The sequence below is a fragment of the Candoia aspera genome, chromosome 1 (genome assembly GCF_035149785.1).
Source record: "Candoia aspera isolate rCanAsp1 chromosome 1, rCanAsp1.hap2, whole genome shotgun sequence".
NCBI lineage: Eukaryota > Metazoa > Chordata > Lepidosauria > Squamata > Boidae > Candoia > Candoia aspera.
In genome coordinates this window covers 150,266,688-150,287,151 of record NC_086153.1, presented here as the reverse complement: position 1 = coordinate 150,287,151, position 20,464 = coordinate 150,266,688, and the positions used below count along the sequence as shown (strand labels likewise).

At 38.2% G+C, this 20,464-nt stretch overlaps 1 protein-coding gene and 1 long non-coding RNA gene across 2 annotated transcripts in view; one reads left to right on the top strand and one right to left on the bottom strand.

The window, feature by feature from the left end:
- LOC134505844 (uncharacterized) overlaps positions 1 to 3,150 on the top strand; it is a 19,845-nt gene extending 16,695 nt beyond the window's left edge. The window contains exons 2-3 of the long non-coding RNA XR_010068754.1: positions 553 to 662; positions 2,675 to 3,150. This is a non-coding gene — a long non-coding RNA (uncharacterized LOC134505844). The remainder of the gene's footprint in view (positions 1 to 552; positions 663 to 2,674) is intronic.
- Positions 1 to 20,464, bottom strand: part of ETF1 (eukaryotic translation termination factor 1) — a 23,724-nt gene extending 3,260 nt beyond the window's left edge. The window contains exons 1-9 of the mRNA XM_063315770.1: positions 20,319 to 20,464; positions 8,763 to 8,938; positions 8,538 to 8,677; positions 7,158 to 7,296; positions 5,873 to 6,063; positions 5,167 to 5,296; positions 3,144 to 3,299; positions 2,374 to 2,438; positions 990 to 1,137 (exon numbers count right to left, since the gene is read on the bottom strand). Of these exons, the coding sequence (XP_063171840.1) occupies positions 990 to 1,137; positions 2,374 to 2,438; positions 3,144 to 3,299; positions 5,167 to 5,296; positions 5,873 to 6,063; positions 7,158 to 7,296; positions 8,538 to 8,677; positions 8,763 to 8,938; positions 20,319 to 20,404 (1,231 nt within the window). The 5' untranslated portion in view covers positions 20,405 to 20,464. The remainder of the gene's footprint in view (positions 1 to 989; positions 1,138 to 2,373; positions 2,439 to 3,143; positions 3,300 to 5,166; positions 5,297 to 5,872; positions 6,064 to 7,157; positions 7,297 to 8,537; positions 8,678 to 8,762; positions 8,939 to 20,318) is intronic.

Sequence of the window (20,464 nt, the reverse complement as noted above, 5' to 3'; positions counted from 1 at the left end):
TAATGGTAACCTTGCCAACCACAATGGTGGTTTCATATCACAATATTCATGCATTCAGCCCACTGATGTCTCACCTAATACTAACCCTTTTTCTCACCTTCATTTCTTAGTATACTGTTAATGTATTTTGCTCAATCTCTTTAGTATATTGATCAGTGCACCTTAATACCAACCCAAGATGCTTTCTTCAGTGAGAACACAGAGAAGGTAGCATTCACATCCTACCTATTCTAGCACTCAGCAATAACTATTCTTACTGCAGAGCAAATCTTATTAAGCTCAATGAAACTTACATCTAAGCAAATATATCCTTTCAAAAAGGAAGCCTGCCAGCTATCAGATATGCAGCAGGAAGCCTAAATTATCTGACAATTATTGGGATAATTATGGAAGTATCATGAACACACCATTCTCCATGTAGTAATTTGCTTTACATTCTTACTGCATTGTTTACATTGGGCATATTTATATTATGCCCTTTAATCACCACATAAATCAAGGACTCTTGAAAAAGCTGTGGGTCATATGACACCAGTCTTTTTTCCCCCATAGACAAGCTTATTTGTGAGCAGCACTCCTCCAAGAGGAGCTGAAAGCATGTCAATGCAACTGGAAGATCAAGCAGACACCTGCATAAAGCATCCCCCGAAAATAAAGTTCAGGTAATGCATTATGTTGGCTATTCAATGAATTGTAACTGTTTACCAAATGATGAAATGTTGACAGAACTGTAAATTGTTAACACACGAATCATCAGTATTTGTGCCAAAGAACTAAACAACAGGGGAAGACTGGTGGTCTGGGAGAAAACTGCAAATAGTGTTTGGCACGTGCCAAAATAAATAATCATTTCTTGAGAGTTAATATTTCACAAGATTGTAGCATTTTCCATTGAAAATGTATGAGATTTTGACAGTCTTGCCAGTCGGGACACAACAATGAAGGGCATATTGTGATCATGCACTCTGATGTTTTCATTTTCCATTTACCTCCAATCCCTCCAAATCCTTTCACAAACTGGGATCCTTCCTGTGACTTGTCTGTCACAATTTCCAACGTGGCTCCAAATTTCTTGTAGTTGTTTGCAAACCACTCCAGCAGAGGCATGCTTTCTATGAGTTCATGCTCCTGTCCAGTCTAAAAGAGATGACATTTGAAGAGTACCTATCAGCAATGCTATGTTTTGAATCGTAGGCAATATACCACCTGTCTTTACACCATGAGAGGCAGAGCATTCTGTCGCCAAAATAAAGAAGCATGCAATGGAAAAATAACCAGTGTGATGCCTTTCATTCATTTTGATAGTGTAGGAACCTAGCATTATCACACCAAAGTGAAATTTTAGCAAGTCTATTCTGTTATCTTTCATTGTTATATGAATATGTCAGTATCAGGCTCCATTCAGGATATTACTTATCCCCTTTAGAATCCTAAATGGTTTGAAACAATAGGATTTAAAAGCCACCATCTTCACAGAATTATCTCCTTGCTAATTCCACCTGGGGAAACCGTGCTGTGCCCCACTACTGTCAGAGGAGAAAGACCAAAAGGCCAAAAAAAAAAAAAAAAAGCATTTTGCCAATTACTGGGAACCCAAAACCACTCCCCTTCCCTTACTGCCTCCATTATCTTGCTACACTTTTTGAATAATTCTAGATTTGACTATTTTGCCAATCCCCTGTTTATAGACAACACTATAGACTCCATAGGCCCTATTAAGAACTTTCCCACTTTTCTCTTGGAACTCTGCAAAACACGTATAAGTCCAGCATCTACTAACAGCTGTGTCAAAAAATTGGGTTTCATAAAAGATAATAGCAGAGACTGGATTATTCTTTGAAGGCACAGAAGAGCAATAAAGCTGTTTTAGCTGTTGGGCTGGTCCTCTTTCTGCTGGCAATTAATTTCTAAAATAAGTCATTCTAAGGGCATTGCTTCACGTCCTTGCTCTTGCCTACCAAGGCAAAAATGAGGAGCACAGGGGTCTCCTGCTTCATGCCACTGTTCTCAGCTGGAAGGATCAGATGACAGCACGACCATTAGAAAGTGTGTGTCTAGGCAAGAGTGCTTCCAGTCCTTTCCTGAACAGCAACCTCCTGTATCTTGAAGACAGAATGAAGCGAGGTGGATAATTATACAATTAATTTGAGTACCCAGGAGAATTGGTATTAGCTGCATTCTTAGGTTCTGAACACCATTTTTTTTTTACTACATGAGTGTCCATTCCAGCACATACTCAAAGCACTCAGGATACAGATACAGGAACTACCCCATCCCCTCCTCTGTGAAGTGGATTAATAGTGACTTATCTGAGATCATCAAGATGTCTCCACTGTTAGTGCAAGGATTAAAAAAAAAGTTTTCGATAAATACCTCTTTATCTGTGAAGTGGGATTTATCTTTTTCTTGTTCTGGTGTCAAATAGAGAATTTTCTCTTCTGCAGGAGGGAAAAAAGCATAACACGAATAATAGCACGATTTCCTAAAAGACAAATCAGATTATCCAACTAGCATCACAAATATTACTAATACAGATTAGGGAATTTGTTCACTTCAGGGGGAAGTTAGAGAATCTAATACATGTAACGGCTGCTATTGGAAAATGATCTTTTCTTTTCCGGGTCTCACCACAGAGGAAGGCAGATACGTTAATTGTCCCCTTTTTCTGTCCTAGGCACTCAGACAACATGGTTACATTTGCATGAATGTACCACCACAGCTGAGAAGAACGAAGCTACAGCCATCAGGACAACTGTAGCAATCCCACCCAGACAAGTTCTGGTCGTAACCACTGTAAACTAAGAGCTACCTGCATGGATCACACCCGATGAGCACACGGACAAATAAATGCAAAGACAAGCATTGTTGAAGAATGTTTAAGCGCTTTTCTTACTGCTTTACCTAAAGGATTTTCTAACAATGCATCTATTACAATTCATATTATTTTAAGTACATTTATATGTTCTTTGCGATACTGATTTTTAGTGTATTTGTAAAGCTAATGTTAGAAGAATTATTCCTGTCGGGAGGTATGGATTTCCGTTAATGGAAGCAGCAAGAATCCAAAGGTTTACAGTGACCTACAATCCAGCCACATAAATAATACTTGAAAGCCTAAGAGCAAAGCGATGGGAATCACATACCTTCTGTGCCTTGGCAATGAAGTACATATCTCATTATATCCAGGTTTTCATAAACTATCAGGATTTCTACTGCTCCCATTTCTAAGGCTTTTAGAGTGTCTTCAACACCAAAACAGTATTTTCCTGTGTCCTGACTGATTTCATCGAAGTATCGGCCTACATTTAGCGCAAACCAGAAAGATGTTATAATATGTCGCAATTATTTTAATTCAGTGCACAAAAGCAAGTTAATTGGACAAGAAGGCTATGTTACTGCAACATGAGGGAAATAGTGATGAACATGTTCAGGAAGATGGCGATTCATCAGATCAGCAAAATGTGGCTGGCTGACCTATTGGACCATGCACTTTTTATGGTTTCATCTTTTGGGTGGGTGGGGATGGTCAGTTAAGCTGCTGGGCAGCTACAGGGCATTCTAGAGGAAGCACTTCAGTCCAGGGTCAGACATGATAGACAGCACTGGTCACTCTTGTGGATGATCTGGATTGAAGTAATTCACCTCTTCTGGTGACCTTCAATACCACTGAACACAGTATCCTTCTGGACCACCTACAAGGATTGGGGACTGGAGGCAACGTCCTACATGGTTCCATTGGTTCCTTACTGAGTAGTTCCAGATGGGGTAGGGAAGAGAGGTCAGCCAGATGTTAAGTCCACAAGGATACTGCAGGTTTGGATATTTGCTCCTTGCTTTTCAATATCTATGTGAGGCCACTAGGTAAGGTCATCCATCAGTTTGGAGTATGCTGATGATACCCAATGGTACCTCACCACCAGGGTCAAACAAGATGCTGTAAATGACAACTACTGACTGATGGACAGGTTGAAATCATGGCCTCTGACTGCTATGCAGTTATGTCCCTTTCTGAAGCAGGAGGGCTTATTAATACTAACTCATATCCTCATCGCCACTTTTCTGTACCACTGCCTTATACTTTATATAGGGCTGCCTACAAAGCCCACTCAGAAACTTCAATTACTCCAGAATGCAATGACCTGGTTAGTAGTTGGCATTCACACCCAACAGCATATCACATCACTGATCCAGGCACCACATTAGCTTCCTATTAGCTTCTGAGCGCAATTCCAAATGCTGGTTGTCATCTATAAAGTCCTATATGGCTTGGCAATGAGGTTATCCAACTGGATTTGACCCACCTGATTTGTACATTCTGAGAAGACGACTGGTGACCTCTCACTTCTGTGAGGTATGGGAGCCAAGACCTATAGGTGCCACTGTTCAGTATTTGCGTCTACTCTGTGGAAGAGCCTTCCCTCAGAAATCAGATCTGCTTCTACTATTTTTGCCCTTCCAGAACCTTTTGAAAATTGAGTTATTCCAGAGGGCTTATGGTAAGTAGGAAGCCCTGTCGTTTTTATGTTTTGAATTTTATTTTAATTGTACTACAATTTTTTTTATTGTATATGCTTAATTACTCTCTACTGCCAAGGGTCTCATGATTGCAGCAGGTATAAATTTGATAAAACACACATTTGTGTGCACTGTTTAAGTGGAAGGCTCCGATACATTACCTGAAAAACTGTGTTTCCTGATGGGGAAACAAACTTCTATTTTCTGAGCAGCATGAACATTATTGATCAGTTTCTCTATGCATGGAACTCTGACTCAGTCAGCAGCACGTTCTTTCATGGTAAAATCATATAGTCACTAATGCTGAAGCAATAGCATTTTCTTCTAGTAAGCTCAAGGCATCATGAAGCACCAATACAAAAATAAGTATGCATATGCAATAGAAGTTATGATCTGAACAAATATTACATTGCCTTAAAATATTTTTAGTTCAGAATTTTCGTATCTGTAACTCCAAAGAGTGTTACGTGGAGAACTGTTTTCACCATCCCTAAAGGACAAGACAATTCCTATCTAAACTAACTGATGAACAGATGGATGCTGCATCTTTATTTCCTTCTCTTGCATAACTTAAGTGACAAGTTTTGTATATCTGACAATACATTTGTGTTGTATGCAGCGTGGAAAGACTGGATGTGTAGTTCTTCATACCTATTAGCTTCTTTTCTTGAATGAATTTCACATTAGACAGGACCTCAGTGGACAATTCAATTGCTTGATTGAATCCATTTTCACCACCGTATGAGATGTCGACTAGCTTTAGTACTTTGGATTGCAACCTCTACAAAAACAGAGGTCTAATATTAAAAATTTTAGATAAAAGAACAATTACACATCTAAAAGTATTACCCAATAAAGTGAAATAGAAAGTAACCAGCATTAACTTTGTTTTTTAACATGGTTAACTTGCACCTCCAAACTATATTCATAATTGCATCACCACAATGCTTGAATGTGAAGCCTCTTTATTGTGCAAAGGAGGTGCAGCATTTCATGAACAATCAAATTCTACTTGTCATCTTTTACTGATTTAATTTCTTTGCTTAATTGTTGTGAACTGCCCAGAGTTGTTGAGTTGGGTGGCATACAACTTTAATAATAATAATAATTATTATTATTATTATTCCAATGGCCAAATTTTAAAATCTGTGAGCTCCTTTCCTTTAGTACTCTCAAAGTTGCTGGTTTTCTATACTGTAAATGTAGCTCCAATATCCACATATTTCAGTTGCTATCATCAGCTTACTACTGGAAAGACTTCAGATGTATGTTAGTGAGCCATACAGCCATCAGTAAGACTTTACACGTATAACTGCCAGCAAGACCTACAACCACCAGCAAGGTTACTTCTATTTACCTGATCAAACATATCTGATTGACTTAATTCAGTTTTGAAATCAGCTGACCCAGCTAACACGAGACCAGCCACGTTCACCTTGTCGCCAGAAATAAACAGCTGCACAGCAGTTTCTGCTACTTTCCTTACATAGTTGTGACGTTTTTCCATTCTCAAACGAGCAAAACGCAAGGCGGACTGGCCTCCTCTCCCTTTGAAAGGCAAGAGATATAAGTATATAAATATTAGCACTTGTTTATATTTATAAATATATCAATATTAGCCCTTCAACATTCCACCTTTTACATTAAAGGTACAAGCAGCACAAAGCATCTTTCATCAGTCCAGGCTGGTGCACCAGCTCAGATAGCTTTTTACATTATTCCATGGCCTACAACTTCACATTTAGATTACTATTAATGAAATATGGGTAGCCCTTGGGCAGTTCGGTTAGTGCAGAATAGTGCAGAATGTTGTTTCCGGTCTTTGTTCAAGGTACTCATTCTAAGGCCAACTTAGAAGTGGCAAGCAGCTAGCCAGCAGTGGGCCTTTTCAGTGGTATCCCCGTTTTAGAATGCCCTCAACAAAATATGCTTGGAGTTTGTCCTTATTGTTAGTGCTGTTGTGGTCTTTAATTTATTTGTTTTGTTTGTCTGTTATTATCTTAATGTACACTTTGTATTTTTGTACTGTATTTTGTAAAATATCTCAATGTATGTTTCAAGTTGTTTTAACGCATTTTTTAAAAATGTAATTTTAACCGTAATCGATTTAGAGATTTATTTTAACAGGAAGGAGTACAGAAATGCTTTCAGTCAGATAGACAGATAGCAAGCAAGCAAATTTGGAACAGCCATTTCCATAAATAAAGTTTCTATTCGGTACTAAGCTCATATTTAAAAAAAAACCTCCCATATTCAATGTTTAAGCATTTGTTTCAATGAATGACTCAAATGCAGTTGCACTGTTGTCTGAAGCCAACACATGAAACTAAACATATTCAGTGATTACCTTGCCAGCTGCACAGAGTATCAATTGGTGATGCTGACTTCTCTGACTTCCTATTTTACAAGTATTTTTTACAAGTGAAAAGCTCCCTATTTGAAGACAGATGTTTTAATGGAAAACACTACTGTACGTAACTTTAGCCTCCATATTACTGTACTGGAATTACCCAAATATATTGGGGGGGGGGGAAACTTCAGCATACAGCCTCTCAGAAATCACCAAACTGCTTACAAGTCTTACTCCCCCCAAATTATTTTTTCTAAAAACACATCAGTTTATCTCATTTTTGATACAATACCATGTTTCTTTGGAAGATCCACTGTGAATTTGTGCAGCACCTCTCTGGTGTTTCCTTGAAGTGTTCCAAAAAGTGCACCGCTACCATCTATCACAATAAAGCCGAATTTGCTATCATCTGACAATAGCGCTGTCAGGGCCTAAAAGTCAACACAACAGAAATTGGTTTTGAACAAACATATATAACAAATCAGACGAGAGAGAGATTCTCCTACAGGAATGGGTTTATCTTTTTTATACCCCAAACTTCTATAATCATTCCAAACTCATTAAATTAACAAATTAATTAGGTTCATTCAAACATTTTAAACTACCGTCACTGTACTGTTTAATGGATCATTTGCTGCCAAGCCTACAGCAGCTCAGTAAGTTTGCTAGAAAGGATTGTGCAAAGTCAGGTAAGAGGAAATCACCAAAAGCCAGTTTGATTAAGAAGAAATGGACACACTCTTAAAAAAAAAACACAAATGATGTTCAAATACAACCCATACCTCATCTGTGAACAAAGAAAGAGAAACTCCAAGAGGAGTGAAACAAATGAATTTCTGCCCGATATGGCCACTCACCAGAGTAAAGTGCCAATCTTGTGGGGCACAAAATGGGGCACATAAAGCAACACCCTCACGTGAATTTGTGTATTGTGTAATTCTTGGCTCAAGTTGTTCACCAAGATAAAGACTGTTAGTGATCTGTACCAGGCTAAGTAACGAAAGACTTCACACAAGTTTACTGATAGGCACTTGGCATACAAAATGAAGAGAGCCAGTTTGGTGTAGTGGTGAAGGCATCAGGCTAGAGACTGGGAGACTGGGAGTTCTAGTCCCACCTTAGGCATGAAGCCAGCTGGGCGACCTTGGGCCAGTCCCTCTCCCTCAGCCCTAGGAAGGAAGCAATTGGAAACTACTTCTGAAAAACCTTGCCAAAAAAACTGCAGGGATTTGTCCAGGCAATCTCCGAGAATCAGACATGACTGAACGGATTAAAAAACAAACAAACAAAATGAAAGATAATCCATAATCTTAGCATTGGATTAGCAATTCACAATCTGACTTCTAAACTTCACTGGGACAAGTCCATTTGGTGATATCCAATTATATAATGCTTTGCAAAGAATGCAATGCAACTCAGTTCTCAGGTTCACATGTTCCACATTTTTCTTTTGTGTTCCATCTCCTTGAAAAATACAATTGTGAAAACATTTTCATCTGGAAGTTGTGGAAATAAAGGGCAGAAAAATGGTCATGTCCTCACACATAGCGCTACATCCAGTATCACCTCACTAGACTTCCCAATGCTCAGTAGCTTTCCTTGCTATTAAATAAACAGTAGATAGTATAACACAGTTGCAATTAAGAGAAAAATAAAAACAAAAATAACTTACCTCTGTATGGAATTTATTATCACACAAATACAATGATGTATTTATTGGTTTGAAAGGTTCAAAATCAATGTTCACTTTCTTCTCCTTTCCTTCTTCTGTCACAATTGTTCCACAGTAAACAACCAGACCATTTGGAGGTACTGTTAAAAAAAAAAAAGATATAATCTTAAGTACTGCTGAAGCTTGAATCAAAATATTTATAATGGAATTAGCAGGATATTTTACCTTTGTTATATAATTTTAGCCGTTGCTGTACAGATGTAATGGCGCCAAGGACCGAAAGGCGATTCACTCGAGACTTAATATTTGATGCTGTGCCAAACTCATCAGCTAACATTTTTGCCACTCGGGAAATCTGGTCTTTGGGGGGAATGATCAAGGATATCATGCTGGTGCCATTGCTAAAAGAAACAAAAATAAAGGTTCAAGCAAGCAAAGTAACATTTAAGACTTTCCATACTAAATGTGGAAGAGAGATGGGCAGCCATATAAATTACCTAAATAAATGGTGGATAGGGGAATAGTTATACAGTATTCATTACACATAACAAAACATGCTATAGGTTGTAAGTCAGCACATATCCATCTATGCTGCTGTAAGGAAGTGCTCAACACAATGAAATTGAGTGTACCAAAAAAGCTTACAAGTTCCTGTCAAAACCTATCAGTACATGTAAAAAAAATCCTTTTGGTTCCAAGTAAGTATGCAAACTTGATCCACGCTAACTAGAAAGTATTAACAAATAATTCTTCAGAACAAGGGTCAACAGATTTCAATATCTGTTATTACTTCTATCTACATGATGATCTTTAGCTATTATGGGCTAGGAGGCAGGTGGAAGGAATTTCTGAGGAACCAAAAGGCATGTCGCTATAGCACAACTCTCCAGCTGGAACTACCGCAAGTGACTTGAAATATGAAAGGAACAATTACTTTTCCCAAATACAATCCTTTTTTCTATACAAATCTTTTTTAATTTCTATACAAATTTGTAAAATGGTATTTTCATATATTACCTTGAAATTCGAGTAGGAAAACTGACTTATGAAGGTAGCTCTGGCACACCAGCACCGAGAAAGTTCATGCAGATAGAATACAATACTGCAAAGGTACAATGGTCTATGCCCATAATAAAGTTGATATGATACTGCAATGGGGGCCTTTCATTCTGGCATATTTGACACAGTTAAAGGAATAATGTCCGCACATCCTCTAAAACCTGTTCTTAAGTACTGTGGAAACATTCCTCTCCCCATTCCACTGTTAATATCCTATTTAATAAATGCCCAGTCCTCCCATCTTATCAGAATCATACTGATAAGGCAATTAACACACAAGAAACATCACACAAATGATTCATCTTCATACTGGAATGTTTAGTGACAGCAGAGGACATACCTTCTGAGATGCAAGCCTTAATGCATTATATCCCTTTCCAGTGTTTTCCCTCAATCATAAGGAGCATATAGCTATTTTCTCCATTTCTACAGTTTTTGATGCTGCGATCATCATCACCAAGTCATTTAATCCTTCACCAACAGTATGCAAATGTTTTTTTAAAATACCTAGAATTCCCTGTTCAGTATTTAGCTGCCAGGAGATCAAACATGTTCTATGTCTCTTTACCGAGTCATAATTCCCTCTACAGAAAACAGGGAAGGTAAATTAAGTGTTGCAAAACTATGCCTTGGTGGAAATTCACTAGCAGGTCCCTCTCTAATTCTATCTTCTCAAAATGGTCATAGAATCTTTCCACAATGAATGAAAAAAATTGTCATATTGACCTTGCCAATGTCATCACACAGCCCTCAGCCACCTACAGCTAGTAATAGTGGTCCCTAAGCAATAGATTTCACCTTCTGCAACTAGGTAAAACACCACGTTTTCAAAGCAAAATGTGGCAGTAGTGGACCACAATTTCCTATTTCCCAAAACCTTAATAAAGAGACTTTTGTTAGATGCTCTAATCTACACAGTTATTTGAGACATGTCAACTTTACCACACATATAGTTCTGAGGTACTGGCAACCAATTAAATTACCAGTTTTGCAATTTGTTCTGTACATATCAGCACACTGCACAGAAATCAGTTATTGAAGTGAATGTACAGACAGCGAGGTAAGTGTTTTTTTACAAGACAGCTGTCTGTACATTCACTTCAATATCTGATTTCTGTGCAGTGTGCTGTTATGTACAGAACAAATCGCAAAACTGGCAATGCACTACTGCTGCAGACCACAGGAAGAGCTATGCAGATAGCTAAAAACAGGTTTGAACCATCTGACTTTAAACCTGATGAAGTTTGCTCAAAATGAAGTCTTCTTCAAGTCAAGATCAACTACTGGTGACAAGAAAGATACAAGCATGCAGTTTTCTTTGCCGTAGTACCGAAATGGTTTCTGGGATTGTTCAGATTCCCAGTCTAGATCCTAGTCCTGCCCTAGGATTCCCTGTGAGTCTCCCATCCCAGTACTAACCAGGCTGATTCTGCTTAGCTTCAACATCCAGACAAGGAAAGCCAGGTGCTACTGATAGCTTGTGAAAGGTGAAAGGTCCCCAGTGCAAGCACCGAGTCATGTCTGACCCTTTGGAGGGCTGCTGCTTTTGTGACGTTTTCTTGGCAGACTATAGCGGGGTGGTTTGCCACTGCCTTCCCCAGTCGTCACCTTCCCTGGTGACGGTACTCATTTTACCAACCTCAGAAGGATGGAAGGATGATACCTTAGGTTTTCAAAAATGTGAGCAATTCTTGCACAGTTCTTTATCTACTCCTTATTTCCACTAAGATGCAACTTGCCTTTGCAAGACCATCTCACACCTACTTCACACATATATTCATTTCAATATTACTAAAACAATATTAATAATTAAGCTGCTCAGTTCCTTAAATAAGATATATAATACAACTATATTTGGACTAGAAGAACAAAGTTGTGTGAATCACCCATGGCTGAGTATGACAAGCATATGCAACATACAGAGAAGTCAATCAAATTAACTGAATCGTCAAATCAAAGTTTCACACAGCACCTCTGAAGAACATACTCCTGCCACCTGCTGGTTAAATGAGTAAGCCCTATAGTCAGGAGAAACTGCAGTGAAGACAACCAAATCTGCTCCATCTTAATCAAGGTTCAGATTAACTTTCAGCCTTCAGTAGTTTTCACTTCACAAGAAAACTGATCTCCAAAACTCTCAATTATTTAGAAGATTTTGACTCCTCAATGGCTTCAGCAAACTCTGCACTGAGGAACAGAACTCAAGAGTATTGTACCTGCCTATGGCAAAGGTAAAGCAGCTAAAGAAATGTGAAATTACAGCAGCTTCTCATGGTAGAATAAATGTACACTTTAAGGCAAAAATCTAGGGTGCTGTTGATTACTATGAACACTTGTGTTGGACTTATGTTACGAACAGGATTTTCCATAGTCCCTTGACCAACACAGCAGCTAGAAATGTGAATTAGGACAAGATTATCTGGAACAGATAGGCTAAGCCACTGTCATGAGTACTGATGGTGAGCAGGAGGGGGCCCCTATCCAGGGGGAAAAACGCATGCGTAGTACTGAGGAATTAAGCAGCCATTCAAAGAGACACAGATCAGACCCGCCTTAGCTTTTGGGGTTTATCTGTCTGGGTTTTTCCCACGCTTCTTCAGTTTGTTAGGATTTTCTGTCTTATGTAGCAGCAATAAACACTAGAGACCTACTCCTCGTCTCAGCGTGATTCCTGACTGTTAGGACAGCCACACTCTGAAGTGCAAAATATAAATTATGTGTAAAGTACTATTCCTCTAAGCAAGCAATTACTCACAAGCAGCTAAAAAGCTTCATAAAATGGTAAATTTGAATCTATGTGAATCCATACTCTTTCACAGAAGCATACTAATAACATTTTAATAAAATATATTTATTTAGTCCCTACAAGAAGGTCAGTCGCTAGGCCAATATAGCTGTTCTCTCACTTCACGCAAGCTACGCCATTAACTATCAATCAACTATTAGTAGGCAAAAAGAAAGCCTCTAAAGTACAGGATTGTTCTCATTTACTATAGTTACTAGTCCACCATAGCAACTCCCAGTTTTAGAAACCTGCTTTTGGGTTTCTGCAGTTCGCTTTGAGAGAAGCATGAGATTAAGTTAGGGTTAGCTAAGTGGTGAATTTAGCCTCATGCATTCTTTGCAGCCACTCTGTTCTCTGAAATTTAATTTGGGAGTAGTTAGGGTGTTTTGCAATAATAACTGACCCTTTTATAATTAGATTCTTTTTACTTCAGTACTGACTGATTAGACTGTAAACCACTGAGCAGATGCCTCCTTAATATTCATTCATTCATCCATCACATTTCTCCACTGCCCAACTTGGCAAACAACTCTGGGCAGTACAATACAGTGCTTGGAAAGTTACACACTTTATAAGTACTTGGAATATGATAATGTTAATTGATTACACATTACTGAGACAACTCCTGGCATTGGCTAGCTTAAAAGTACAGCAAATAAATCAGACAGGGAGCAAGTTATCAGGACTAGCTACTGAACAGAGAATATATCAATTCTGTCTCACAGTCTTGCTCTAATGCTTTACAGCAGCAGTTCTCAAACATTTTGGTCTCAGGACCCCTTTACATTCTTAAAAATGATTGAGGGCTCCAAAGAGCTTTGGTTTACGTGGGTTACATCTACTGATAATTACTGTATTATAAATTAAAACTGAGAAATTTTAAAATATTTATTTCACTTTGCAGACCCACTGAAGGGGTCTCAGGAACCCCCAGATCACACTTTGAGAACTGCTGCTTTAGAAAAAATGCTTTAAAAATTCTAAGCTTCAGTGAAATTTTTGAAATGAAAGATATCTAACAATACTAAGAGTACATTTATCTGAAGCAAATTCATGCATCTCAAGCTAAAGCTGGACACAGGTATAGTTTATTACGGATTGTTGTTTTGCCTGCAACTAAACTATGTAAAATAAAACATCTGCTTTAAAATACGTCACATCCTGAACCCAGGATAGCAGACCCAAATTTGCTAACATGGTACTCTGCAGTCAAAACTTGTCTAATGTTTGCCCCTATTTTAGAAAAGTTCCAATGCTGAAATATCTTCCACAGGTGGCTCTTCCTGGGCTGAGTTGATGGGTGTCATACTGGGTCCTGGAGCTGGGCCTATATCCCCATTTCACATCTCTTCTTTCAGGATAACATCCCAGGATGGGAGGTCAGCATGCTCAGCACACAGGCTTAGCTTCAGGACCAACATGATACCACCTAGGCAAAGCCATCCTAGGGCAAACGTAAAACCGCTCAGAGTCCCTCTTTGGGGGGAGATGGGTGGTAGTATAAATTCCAGAAATAAATGAATAAATAACTAGGCAAAAGCAGCTTGATCATAGCAAGGACAGCTTGGGTGATACTAAGGAGACCGTTGCAGAAGCCATTCCAGTGGGTACAATGACACCCACAGCCCTAGGAGTAAGTTCTGACAGCAAGCCACATCAGTACATACACAGCTGGATCATTGTTGGGGATCACGGACCTGCTCTGCCTCAGCGGAATCTGATAATTCTGTGGTTCACACTTAGTTCCACCTAAAGCATACTGCACTAGTTGCACAAATTACCAAATCATTATTACATCTGCTAAATCCCACACCTTCAAGTGTACATGAAGTTCATGTGCCAGTCTAAGATGGCTAAATAAACTATAACAATGTATGGAACTAAAATATCCTATTATATTTATACTACCCCATCTGGAATGTTATTCCAGATGGGGTAGTATAAATATAATAGGCTATTTTCTAACTTCACTACCAAGCACTTACACTGTTATGTCTTCAACCAGAGATAAAAACTAATTTATTTCTAGAGCTTCTTCCTCAAACTGAGGGAAATTCATTTGAACTGCTTAATGTAACTGATAGGATGGTGGAATTGATCATACATTTAAATAGTAGGTATTATTTAAATGTATTTAGCTCCTTGTGATGGATTGCAAGACACCTAAAATACATGGATTAACTAACACAGAAAATACAAATAAGGAACAAATGCCTGAGGATGAGTGGTTTAAATAGTAGCTTTATTTAATGTTATAGATAAGTATGAGACTTAGTATTAACTTCTGACAACCTGGCACATATTCCTCTGCAAAAATGCAAGTAGAAAAGACCTTGCCAAGAATTCAAAACAGCTTTTCTTTCTACTGACCCCAGAAACTGGCGAGATCACCAAGTTATTTAGGATAAAGGTTAAGCTGATATAACAGGACCAGAACAATCCAAACCAGGGGATTAAAAACAGACATCAAAGATACAAAGGATTTTACTGATAACTATATGTTATTTACACCAGCAAAAAGCCAATAATGTTTTGAGTATTAACATGGTTAATAAGAACAAGGAGAAGTCAAGGCTTAGAAGGACAATCACAAGTTGACACTAGGAAAGCATTATATGATAGCGTACATCTTATATACTGTTTATATACTTAATATGGAGTATTAAACAGGTACTTCATAAGGCATTTTTTTCAAAATAATTAAGTTTTTCAGAAAGTTATAAAACAGATGAAGCATCCTCCTAAAAATGAATGCTGGCGTATTTTGAGGAAGAGTTTTGGTATCTGCACCTCCTTACATCTGTTTTTTGTGTGTATGTGGGCGCGCACACAAAATTCCCAGCATCTTAAAAAATAGAAAATGACCAGTAGAAGGGTAATTAGAGAAAACAAGCAAAAGAGGTAATCATACTCTTCCATCCAAGATCTTTTAATTGTTGCTGCATTAGCTGGGAAATGCAACATGACAATGGAAATAAGCAAGTGATCAGGCTATTCCTGCAACAAAATTTGCTCTCTGGCAGTTCTCTTTGGGATTCTATGGTTATAGGATTTTGCTTTTTAAAAGGTATTATGTTTTCTCATTCTATACATGTAAGAGAGGTAACTACTAACCGGCAGGCAAAAAATAATTTATATAAAATTGTTAGCTAGTTTCAGAAATCCAAGACTTAACTATTTGTTTTAATTTTTCATTTAGCTTTGCTCAATTTTAACCCCAAAATGATTAATCTAGGATTCAAAGCAGTTCAAAGCCATTACGTATTATTTTTAGATAGGGGAATTACTTAAGTTACTGACCTGGGCCTTAAAGCTAAAACACACACACTGATAACCCTGAACAGTAACTTGTTTTCCTGGTCTCTGCAGCCTCAAGGTGGGATGGAAAGTTTTCATAATGACTGGAAAAAAAAGGGGGGGGATTCTGCACAATCACTTGCTTATTTCCATTGCCTTGTTGCATTTTCCTGCTAATACAACAACAATTAAAAGATCTTGGATGGAAGAGTATGATTACTTCTTTTGCTGTTTTCTCCAATTACGCTTCTACTGTTGTTGTTTTTTTAGATGCTGGGAATACAAAAATACTATTTATAAAGCATAGTGAAAAGATATTGGTGACATGAGGTGGTTTCACAAATATAATTTCCTTTTCTTCAATTATTCCATATAGATCATCTTTGTCCCTTCCCTTTCATACATATGCTTAATATTTATTTGTAAATAACAATTTCTAACAAGTTCTAATACAGATATTTTAAAACAGTTTTTAACTGATTAAGGGTATTGGAAAGTTTTCCAATTTAAAATTCTCCAGAAAATTCGTATCACTGTAGGCTTAAATTATACAGCCATATGCATGTATACCACACACACACACACAAAAGTAATCTACATCCTAAAGATTAATCACAAGCAGCACTTGCTTGTGGAACAGTTTTTCTCCTTCTACCTTATTATCTCTCATTTCTTCCTAGCTGATCCCTGGGTTTGGAAATCCACAACAATGTCCCAAATCTGATATTCAGGATACCGCTGGAGAAAATACTGTTGACAGTTCTTTCTTATATAAGCTGAAGCACCACTGAAAACTGCTTTGAGCTATTTGGAGTAAATGATTTCATAAAGCAGATTAGCAGGAATCTCTACTCAGTTATAATACTCTCTCATTTAATAAAAAGCTCCACTTAGATATGCAGCCTGTTATGAGATCATTCTGCAGCAATCCATATACTAAAATAAGTTGCTAGGCACTAGAAAAATGTAAGGTAAGGAAACAAAAGAAAAGCATTCCTCATAAAAGAATATTCAACTTTGCCTATTCTTAGTTATGCCTCAGATGCTGCAAGCTTATCATGCAGTTGCCTGAAACACTCATAAATCTAAAACCGGTAAGCACGGTTCCTAAAGGCCAAAATTATACGAAACACACAACTCAGTACAAAGAAGCACAATTATCCTGATATCCCTGCGCATGACTTTTTCAAAAAGTTGCAGAGCTCAAACATCATTAGTATCTACCTTGAGCGTTCCTAAGACTATAGCTTAAAGGGGACCACATGAACCAGTTCATAGACTGAAGGCTTAACATTCACCTGCTATCTTTAAAGCTTGCCCAAGATTTGAGCACCATTTTATATACATTTTGTGAACACTTCATGAGGATAGATTATCACCAGGTTTTATAACCACAGTATATTTGCAGGAGAACAGTAGAACCAAAACACAAAATAATATTCATCAGCTGGGATACATTATTTTTCCTATCTTTTTCAGCAAAAGTTACACCTATATATGCTACTGAAATGTGAACTTTTTACTTAAATATTTGTAATACTGAAGTATTTCAAAAAAGAATATATCAATATACTTTTCTTGAAAAGTGACACTATCAAGATCTTTAAGAATGTAGAAAATACTATCCCCAAGAAAGATGAAGTTTAAACAAGAAAGACCAATAAAACACTTTGTAAGTTGTTGTTTTGTCAGATATGCCACCAATTCAAGTCCTTTTTTCCTTAAAAAGTCATTTTTTCCCCCATTTTACCTATAAAGTTGACATTCCAATTAATACTCTGAACTTACTGCTTTTGAGAATTAGCTTACTTGCCTACTGGCTGATCTTATTTAAATGGAAGATTATCCAGCTCCAGAAATGTCAATTGGTGCCCCAACAACCTGAAATACTGCATAATTATGAGCAATGATAAACAGGCTTTTTGAATTGTGTTGTGCTTGCTGTCTATTTTTACTAATTAAAAAGTATACCCAAGAAACTGCCAATGCTCAAGTTCTCATACTGGCAATTAAACAGAAAGGGTAGGATTCAAAAACTCAATATACTTGTACAACACTTCAACTTTTGTAAAGTGTTTTAGATAGAGAAAGATGGGATATAAAACAACATGCAAAGCACTCTTCCACTGCTACTGAACAGAATTAGAACATCAACTCTATGCTGTATATTAAGAATCCAAATTTTGTTCACTCCTGCCATATGATAGATAGCAAACATTATAGGGCTGCAGAAAATTAACCAGAAATAAAGAATAGTTTTCCTGCATGTGAATTTCTAATATACTTCCGTGCTTCCCACTTGGAAAAGGATTGGAATTAATTGCTTTTTCAATTCCCAGCATAACAGGCAAATTGCTAACATAATAAAACAAACTATAACTAAATATCCATTAGTCAACGCTAAGCTATAGTTGGTAAGCTAATTCATCCAAAAGCAAATCAAGCTTACTATGGCTTACAATTATGTGCAAACTGAACCCCTCCATGAAGAAGACCCTTTGCAAGTATTTAACTAATACAGTACTTAATTCAGAAGCAATAAGGATAAACCAAAAAGGATCAACACTGCTGTTAATTTCCAATGAATATTCAGAGATAATTTTAGCAGCTTTCTGTTAGGCCAGTCCTTAAGCTGAATGACCATTAGCCTAGCCAGTGGCATATCAAGCACTAACTAGACATTAATGAAACAACGGAGGCAAGCATTCTTCATGCACCTTTTCCCAAAGTCTATCACATACAAATCTATAAGGGAGAAAAAGAATTCTTAGTGATGTACAAAACTCACCAATTGAGGAATAGAACATTCCAGAATGTTCTGTATACCCTCCAGGCCATGCTGTTCTGGAAGTAAATCCTACATGTAGGATGTGAGTTGAAGTGTCCTAGAGAGCGCATTCTAGACAAAACAGACCTGTTTTGGGGCTGGAGCACCCCAAACAGCTTCTGGTTTAGAGGATTTACTTCTAAAACCATTACCTTCCGCCAAAGGAGAAAATGGTCTGGAATGTTCCAATCTCAAATCAGTAAGTTTTGCACATTCTTAAAAATTACTAAGAACCTCAGATTAATGACATTACTTAAAACACAGCTAAGCTTTCATATGAATCTTGGAGAAGCTAGTCATTCAGCAACATTAACATGTCCCTTTGGCACTTGAAGCATTAATATATACTTTATTTTTTTGTTGAGGTTCATAAATCTTGGCTGGCTTTTATAGCAGGCCATTATTTCAAGCTATTCACTGAATATCCCCAAAATCTCTGGCACACAGCTAGGATTCAAGTGAGAAAAGAGTCACTGTCCTTTATAATAGGCCTTCTACACAATTGCAAGGATAGATGTGTGTTAGTTCAACAACCAAATGTAAAAACAGTCACACTCTCAATTTTTCATGCATGCAGGACAGAAGAGCAACAAAAGCTATCTTTCTTGGCCAGCACAAAGCAAGAAACATTCCCTTACTTGCTTCAATGGATGGAAAATTTCAGAAAAAACAATCTCAAGAAAAGAGAAGCCAAGGAAGGCCACTAAGATAGGTAGTCAGCTGACCATGTCAACTCTAAAACATCTTGTACCTGCTGTTGTTCTTTGAAAGCCCCTAACCACAGTATTAGGTAAACAACCCTCTGTACTTCGAAAACTAGGAAAATGTCAACAAGAAAGGAAGAGGATGAACTTTTATAACTAAATAGTTGTGCTTTATCTATATGAACATCTGCAATTATTTTTCTTAAGTCACCTTTTGTATCGATGACTGACTGGCAAGTTCTAGCATGCAACTGAGTGAAAGTAAAATGTCCCAGGCTAAGACACATAAGACAAAAACCCCCAACCCAAATTGGGTTGCTCCAGCTATAAATTTTACTCTGACTGAGTATAAAAACAATTCGTTGTGGGAACAGTGAAGTGCAAGTTCAGAGGAATACAAGATGAAGGGAGATGAGGAGAGAAAAACTGTCAAGAAATACAAACATTACAAATGGAGTAGAAGTGATTATATACATTGGGTTTTATGAAATTCATTCCCAAGGTTTAGAATGAGTGCCCAATGTGTCCTTCACATTTAAAATAGTGCCTCTATCTTAGTCCTACTAGTAGCCCAACATCACAGAAATCAAAAGTGACAATGGAGCCATCTGAACGGGTGTGTGTGTGAAAAAGTGAAATGGAGGCCAATACTTAGCCTGAACTACTGAAAGTGTCCGAACTGCACCACAGGTGTACCACCTCTGACAGCAAGTGGGCCATATACTGTAAAGAAGAAAATCCCTCACAAACTGAGGACGAGTATCAAAGAACGGAACCGTTTCGCTCTGGCAGGCTCAGGGCTCCACATGGATCCAGCCTCGCAAAGCACACTCCCCAGAAACTTAAGGCCTAAACTCACCGAAAGTACTTAGCCTCGTGTTCCAACTGTGGGCATGCGAGGAGGCACACGCCGCGTAGCGCTCCTCCGTGCTGGAACACGAGCGACCCGGAGAAATACCCCTGATATTTCGGTTTCCTACGGGGAGGAATTTGGGGGGGAGGCATACCACGCATAACGACCCCCCCCCGTTTTCGGCCCAGCACGCAAGGTTGCTCCCTCGGCACACGTGAGCGCCAACCCCTTCGCCGCCTCCAAGATCTCTCCTTACCCGCGCGCCGCCTCGAGGCTCTTGATGAGCTTCTTGATCTTCCAGATCTCCACGTTCCTGTCGGCAGCGCTGGGATCGTCCGCCATCTTCTCCCTCCTCCTCCTCCTCTTCCTCCTCCTCCTCCACCGCCCCTCCTGCGGGTGTAA